Raw genomic sequence first — 8215 nt, forward strand, 5'->3', positions numbered from 1 at the left:
GTGGGGAGGGGGGAAGGGGTATAAGTTTTTAAAAGAGATGGTGTGTGATGAACCTGACAGCACTCAGGTTGAGGGGATTAATGAGCAGTGCCCAGGCCCTGGTGGGAAGGGTGGGGCAGTGGGGGAATATTTGTGTCATGAGAAGCAAGGAGAAGGGGGATCCCTGTTGCTGCTGCTGTTCAGTAAGAGGTTGGCTTTGGTGACAAGTGTGCCTAAGAGTGATTCAGTGTTGATAGTGCTCCAACAGCATGCAAGGATATACAAGTATGTGCCTGTATTATTTGTATTTAGAGATATACTAGTAGGGTTATATAGCTTTTTATTAGTGTTAATTTGATACTGTGCCTGAATGAGTGGTGTAAGTACAACCAACCTGAAGTGTGAGAACCAATGAACAGTTCCTGTCTTATCAAATGAAAGTTGATGGATTTTTATTTGACTTTTTCCCCCCCTTAAAGATAGGTTCAAAGATTACTTTTTGTTAACATCTTTTTCTGAATTCTTCTGATATCTGAATGGTGTCAGGCGTGGATAATGTTCTTTTTATATTTGTCCCATAAGATACAGTAATCACTTCTAATGATTCCTTAAGTGGATAAGAGTGGATATTTGATATTCAATAGTAAACAAAGTTCAGCTTTCATACAGATGGAGCAGTATACCTCTTTTAATCATGTGAGGCTGATGCACTGAAGTACCTCCTATCTACATTATCAGAATGTCCCCTGCGATTTCATGTTATTAAAATACTTCATTTTGTTTTAGTGTCGAGGATGCGTGAATACAAGATTGTGGTGTTGGGGTCAGGAGGTGTTGGAAAATCTGCACTTACAGTTCAGTTTGTGCAGGGCATCTTTGTCGAGAAATATGATCCCACGATAGAAGACTCATATCGTAAGCAAGTGGAAGTGGATGGCCAGCAGTGTATGCTTGAAATCCTTGATACTGCTGGAACTGTAAGTATAGACATTGTTAATTACGTTCAGATAAGAAATAGCAATAAAAAGTGAATGTAATAGAATTAATGTTTTCCTCAGGTTTTGTAGTTATTGGTATGATACAATTATTTTTTTATTTCTCTGATAAATATAGATTTTGGTTCCTTCATCCTTTTCTGTGTTTTCTAAATAAAGTGTTTTAATGTTAACCCAAAGCTGCCAGGAAAATGCTGTGATCATTTTTATTTTATTTTTTGTGAAGTCTTGCTGCACATAGATGGCTCTGCTAGTGCTTAGCCCAAAGGAGTCAATTAGTAGACCTTGTAACCTTACCTAATTTCACCTTTCCTTGAATTGGTGGGAATATGCTGTGAATATCAATGGTGTTATTTTTATTATAGATATTATAATTACTATAATGTTACAAACATTAGTAACAGCAAAAGGGGAACTTAAACTATTTTCGTAAATCAAGGAAAAGGGGTAAACAGGCGAGACAGGCAGTACATTAGTGGCTTAGTACAAGTGTAGCCATCTATGTGTATAAACAATCAATAAAGTAAACGCACAGTGGGCATGGCATGTCTGCCTGGTGGCATGTGGTTAACTTTTTTCAAGCCTTTTAGGTTTGATGTATTAACTCAAAGCATGCATAGCTGTTGTTTCACATTGAGTAGAATGAGTGAATGTATGTGTGAGTGAATGAATGTATGTGTGAGTGAATGAATGTATGTGTGAGTGAATGAATGTATGTGTGAGTGAATGAATGTATGTGTGAGTGAATGAATGTATGTGTGAGTGAATGAATTGAGTAGAATGAGTGAATGTATGTGTGAGTGAATGAATGTATGTGTGAGTGAATGAATGTATGTGTGAGTGAATGAATGTATGTGTGAGTGAATGAATGTATGTGTGAGTGAATGAATGTATGTGTGAGTGAATGAATGTATGTGTGAGTGAATGAATGTATGTGTGAGTGAATGAATGTATGTGTGAGTGAATGAATGTATGTGTGAGTGAATGAATGTATGTGAGTGAATGAATGTATGTGAGTGAATGAATGTATGTGTGAGTGAATGAATATATGTGTGAGTGAATGAATGTATGTGTGAGTGAATGAATGTATGCGAAGGTGTGTGAGGTTGAGCGAAGGTGTGTGAGGGTGAGCGAAGGTGTGTGAGGGTGAGCGAAGGTGTGTGAGGGTGAGCGAAGGTGTGTGAGGGTGAGCGAAGGTGTGTGAGGGTGAGCGAAGGTGTGTGAGGGTGAGCGAAGGTGTGTGAGGGTGAGCGAAGGTGTGTGAGGGTGAGCGAAGGTGTGTGAGGGTGAGCGAAGGTGTGTGAGGGTGAGCGAAGGTGTGTGAGGGTGAGCGAAGGTGTGTGAGGGTGAGCGAAGGTGTGTGAGGGTGAGCGAAGGTGTGTGAGGGTGAGCGAAGGTGTGTGAGGGTGAGCGAAGGTGTGTGAGGGTGAGCGAAGGTGTGTGAGGGTGAGCGAAGGTGTGTGAGGGTGAGCGAAGGTGTGTGAGGGTGAGCGAAGGTGTGTGAGGGTGAGCGAAGGTGTGTGAGGGTGAGCGAAGGTGTGTGAGCGTGAGTGAGTGAACAAACGAAGAAACGAGCAAACGTGTGTGAGAGTGAGTGAGTGAGTGAAAAAAAGAAGAAACGAGCAAACGTGTGTGAGAGTGAGTGAACAAACAAAGAAACAAGCAAACGTGTGTGAGAGTGAGTGAGTGAGTGAGTGAGTGAGTGAACAAACAAAGAAATGAGCAAACGTGTGTGAGAGTGAGTGAGTGAATGAACAAACAAAGAAACGAGCAAACGTGAGTGAGTGAGTGAGTGAGTGAGTGAGTGAACTAATGAACGAGCGAACAAACGAATGTGTGTGAGAGTGAGTGAGTGAGTGAGTGAACAAACGAATGAACAAATGAAAGAATGAACCGGTGTGGGGGGGGGGGGGTTGAGTACGTGTGGCTGGGTGGGTGCCTGTAATGTGTACATTGTGTAGGTTTTATGAATGTTTTAGAATATTATTGTGGTACTCATGATTTCTTAAATTTCAGGAACAATTTACAGCAATGCGTGACCTTTATATGAAGAATGGACAGGGCTTTGTTTTGGTGTACAGTATCACCGCACAAAGTACATTCAATGATTTACAAGATCTCCGTGAACAGATTCTCAGAGTCAAGGTAAATAATACGCAGAAATTTCTTTTGATTTAAAAGATTGTTTATACCTGCAATGATTTCTCAGAATAAAACAGTGATTGTCTATATAATCAAAAGTCCATAAGCTGTTGAGTGTAATCACAGATTAGGCTTGGGAGCTTTTTGAGTATGAACCAAAACTCTGGTCAGACTATGGTTTATCCCTGGAACAATGAAGTTGTCATTGCAGATGTAATTATGAACCTCTTAATGCTACACTACAATGATGGCTTGTGCATTTCATTATATTTCCATCAGATTTTCAGTTTCTTGAAGTTATCCCTACTTTTTCTTCTTATAGGACACGGATGACGTCCCAATGATCCTAGTGGGTAACAAGTGTGACTTGGAGGATGAGCGTGTTGTTGGGAAAGACCAAGGCCTCAACCTGGCCAAGTCGTTCTCTTGCGCCTTCCTAGAATCATCTGCAAAAGCTAAGATCAATGTCAATGAGATCTTCTATGACTTAGTCCGGCAGATTAACCGCAAATCCCCCGACAGAAAGTTAAATGGAAAGAGTGGTAATAAGAAGAAGTGTTGCCTTTTATAAGGTTGGATATTTACTCATTATAAGACTAGGTAAAGAATGGCTGGATGTTATGCCTTCATCCTCTCAGGTGTAACTTGTGATTTTGTGTTCTATTGCCAAGACATGCTGTAAAGTAATCATTCCTAGGAATATTATTGAAGAGCTAATGTGTATAAGTGTTTAGAAGTGAAAAGCAGTGTGTGTCTGAGTGCATGTGTGTGCGTGTCTGTGTGTGTGTAAGTGGTTAAAGCATAATTTCTTATCTCTACTTTAAATACAAGTCTGGAAGTGTAATCAGTGCGAGAAGACAAAAATCTTGCATACCTTGGTAATAGAAACAAAATTCACAGTAAAGAAAAAAAAAAGGCTGGTGCCCCACGCAAACTTGTTACTATGTTACACACCATGGAATGGACGTGTGACCAGGTGGTGTAATGAAGTAAACAATTCACATTATTATGATTATTATGATTATTATCATTCACATAATTTTAAATGAACTTTTTTTTTTAACCATTATATTATTATCATTATTATCAATTTTATATTTTTATTACTGTTGTGATTGTTATGATTATTAATGAATATCCAATTTTATTTGTTATTTTCTGTTTTACAAGTCTTACACATTGGCTATTACTAACTGATGATATAAAGATAGTTTCTTTATTGTTGTATAGCATACTATTTTTCATTGTTTTGATTATTTTACTTTTGCAATTTTCTCGTTTTTAGCTTGATGGAAAGTGTGCTCCATCCAGCTACTGATCTGTTTATTTTGGGCACATTTTTTATAGTTCCAAGATCAATCTATATTTGGATGGTTATATGATACACTGGTTTTAGACCTTGTTGATCTGCAAATGAATAAAGTAGGCATAACTGCTGTGCACTATTATTATTATTTTTTATATAATTGTCTCTCATGATATTAAAATTTATTGACTATCAGTGAATTTCCAAAGTTACCCTAGTCGAAGTGTTATTTTGTTAAGCACAAAGTTGTGGAAATAATTATATATATATATAAACATTGGGAGAACAATTTCTTTGTATGTGAGAGACAGATTCCACTATCCATCCTCATTGTAACAATTCATACCATATGTAAGATATAATGCATTATGAGTACATTTTAAAGTTTGTACTAGGCCTCCAAATGTTGAGTAAATTCTAGGTTGATCATTTTGACTTGAATACATGGGGGATATTTTGTACCTTTAGTAGCTTGTAGTTTGTTAACCCCATGTACAGGTTACTACGCACAAGTTGCTTATTAAGGGACCCAAGAGGCTTGTGTCAGGTAGGGAGGGGACAGTTTTGTCTCTTTATTGGTTGCAACATAACTAGCCGAAGATTTAAAGTACTTGGAATTTTTGAAACCCATTTGGTTGCACACTTCTTGTGCACTTGTGATGTAATAAGCCTTCTTGAAGTGGAATGATGTACCACCATTTAGTGGTCATATAATAGAAAAAGGCATGTAGAAGAATATGCTATGGAGATGTTCCCTCTCAGTCTTCTGTAAATCTTTAAATGTTAAATTCTGGTAAAGCCTACAGTTTGATGTGGTGTTAGTGTGCTAATTGTCAACCTGATTTCTGCCCTGCTGTCAACTAATAGCTTATAAAATAAAAAGGGATTTGGATATTTTATGCCAAGACCAAACGGCATACTTGTACATAACTTTACTCTGTATATTATGTCATGCTATAAACAGTTATATAAACCAGACCTAGCATAACCCAAAAGTGAGACATAGGATGTGTAGAGCCACTACAAGACAGCAGCAGCTCTTGTAAGGATGAGTGGTACTGATGATTTCTAACCTCCATCCCAGAGCCCCCATCTCTCACTGCCAGTCACCACCTACCACCTCCATCACAGCAAACTGTTCTTCAGAAAGTGGTGAATGTTGCCATACAGTGCAACACTTCATAATATTGCAATTTACCAATGAATATTCAGTATATCATTCATTATTGTTTTCTACTGATTTTCATGCCACTCTTTACCATGTAAGGATATAGACTTCATCTGAAAATAGCCCTAGGGATGCAAAATCCAATATCTAGTTAAGTTCTCAAAAGAGATGTGATATATATGTATGCATTTTGAGTCCTGTCAACTCTAGGGTCATTTTAAGATTAAATTTGCTAGTAATCCATCAGAATATTAGCGGCTTTATACAATATTGGAAAAGCTTTACTGTTTGGTTTCAATCTGATAAAAGTGAAATATATCGTGTACATTGTTTAAATGGTTTGATTATTTCCTTTGTGTGTACCCACACCCATGAAATTAACTTCACATCATAAATGTCGACATTTAAAATGATTGTGAAGAAAGTTTTTTGGAAAATTACAAACAAAGTCATTTAAGTTTCAAATAAGCTGATTATAATGTTCAAGTAAATTCTCATTTTGCTCAGCATTTTGAGGCACCAAAAATTTTCTGTATTACAATCTGGTTTTATGGCTTGGCATCAGAAATTATTGATACAATTTTGGACAAGCTACACTTATAAATCATAGAGTTGTTTAGACTCGTTACATATTGTGTATATAAACACCCTCTCCAATAACAATATCAGGACTCCTGATTACTGATGTATGCAGTTTATATTTGAAGCTGTATACATCCAAAGATAATTAACCCCTTAGTTTGTATTGTAAACTTGTATAAAGATTTATTTTCTAAATATTTTCATGTCATTCCACATGAAAGCAAACAGTTGATTCTTTTCAACAGTTCTATTCAGAGTGCTAATTATAAATTACTAAGCATAATCTCTACTTCAGTGAGAAACTCTGGAGGACTGAAGTAATTCTGGCAGTTGTATAAGAAAATTAGTGTTTCCAAAGTATTATATTGTGCCTTTCAGGAATAAGAGGCAGCTCTCTTAATAATTGTGTATACATCTTTGTTCTTAAATTCCATACTTATTGTGTATTGTTGAAACATCAGCAATGGAAATTGTTTCATACACACTTGTATTTTGCAATTGTGAAAAAGTTCACCATTTGAAGCTTCTGGTGTGACATAAGTATACAGTTATTATGAGAATGATTTCTGCCTTCAAAATCTACAAATTTAAGATTCATGTGTAAAGTTATTCATTACCCCAGATAATCTGCAGTTTATTGCATGCCCAATACATATATAAACACTGTTAATTGGAATTACCCATATTCAGCTTCTTTTTGAAATATATTTTCATGTACTCCAGCCTGTAAAGTTTTGTATACCAAAATTATCTTTTAAAATCCTAACCTTTGTGTGCAGCAGATTTTATTTTCCTTAAGAGCTTAGGTCATCAGCTTGAAAAAAAAAAACTTTTCATAGAATGACCTAGTAAATTAATTCAGATAGATTGATGAACAATTTCAGTAGTTATCTTGGATGCGCTCATCTTTATCCTTGTGTCTGGGTCTTCCCTTCATTTTCAGTATGGCCTGTCCCCATCTTTTTTCCTTTTCTTTCTTTGCTTCTGTCCTTTCTTCCACAGTTTATGAGCATAGTCTTACTTCTGTTAATTTTTATGTATTTTTATCTCTATCTTTTTTATGGTTTCTCTTTTCCTTTCAAACATGTGCCATATCACTTCCTCTTTCTTGAGTATGAGTGTCGCCTTGTAGCTTGGCAATAGAACTAGGTCAAGAATGACAGGATTTCTCCTTGTTTTATGTTCTTGTATTACTTTTCTCCAATGGAAATAAAAAGATGTACAGATGCTATTAAGAAGCTTTTTATGGTGGAAACCTTGACTTCCAGAAAACCTGCACTAGTAGCCTCTATACAACCAAAAAGCATCATGCCCCACCCGCCGATTTCTCAAGGGCAAATAGGTTTTCATTTGATTTTCATATTTTTACATCATTTTCAGTAGCCTATTATGAGACTTAATGCATAATATTAAGTTTTTAGAATAATTTTGTGGAAGAAGGGCATTTGGAATTACTAATTGCATACACACTTTAAGGTTAATGTGATGTTTAGGTTGACTAATTTATAACATTCATATTCGTATTTTGTGGTTTGATATTCAAATAATTTTACAAAAGAAAAAAAACATGCACAAAGATCCATAGAAGCAGGTCACATTCTACTCATTATAGCATTTCATGTTGATGCATTTCTATATTTTTATACAAAGCTTTGGTTACAATCTATATTTGCGATACTTTGTACAAATGGAAGAATGTATTTGCAAAGGAATACATGTATTACATCTTGATAATTAGATTTTAGTTGCACATTTGATTATGCCTCTATAATTGGGAAATTCTATCATGTGCTAAAAAATATATGTAACTAGGCTTGGTACATTTAATGCATTGATGAATAGATGGAAGTAGCCATTCCATGTGGGGGAAAAAAAAAAGTTTATTGAAGAATTCTGTTCATAAAAAGGACAGAGTTGAGAAAGATGACCTAAAAGGGCAGGAATGTATTTAAGATTGAGATTATAAGGCAAATTGGATGAGACCAGAAGGAAAATATGTGTTGAATGTTGGATTTCAGTACTGCTGGAGAGTTAAGTGGAGTA

General features: G+C 36.1%; 1 protein-coding gene across 6 annotated transcripts in view; it reads left to right on the forward strand.

The window, feature by feature from the left end:
- Positions 1–6944, forward strand: part of LOC125038309 (ras-related protein Rap-1b) — a 44674-nt gene extending 37730 nt beyond the window's left edge. For 5 of the 6 annotated variants that reach the window (XM_047631773.1, XM_047631776.1, XM_047631774.1 and 2 more), the window contains 3 exons: positions 766–956; positions 2991–3119; positions 3439–6944. In XM_047631773.1, coding sequence (XP_047487729.1) covers positions 766–956; positions 2991–3119; positions 3439–3687 — 569 coding nt within the window. In that variant the 3' untranslated portion in view covers positions 3688–6944. Of the gene's footprint in view, positions 1–233; positions 265–765; positions 957–2990; positions 3120–3438 lie in introns of those variants that run through there. The other variant, XM_047631772.1, reaches the window with a different exon arrangement.
- The last annotated feature ends 1271 nt before the right edge of the window (positions 6945–8215 follow it).

The sequence above is a fragment of the Penaeus chinensis genome, chromosome 24 (assembly GCF_019202785.1).
Source record: "Penaeus chinensis breed Huanghai No. 1 chromosome 24, ASM1920278v2, whole genome shotgun sequence".
Lineage (NCBI taxonomy): Eukaryota > Metazoa > Arthropoda > Malacostraca > Decapoda > Penaeidae > Penaeus > Penaeus chinensis.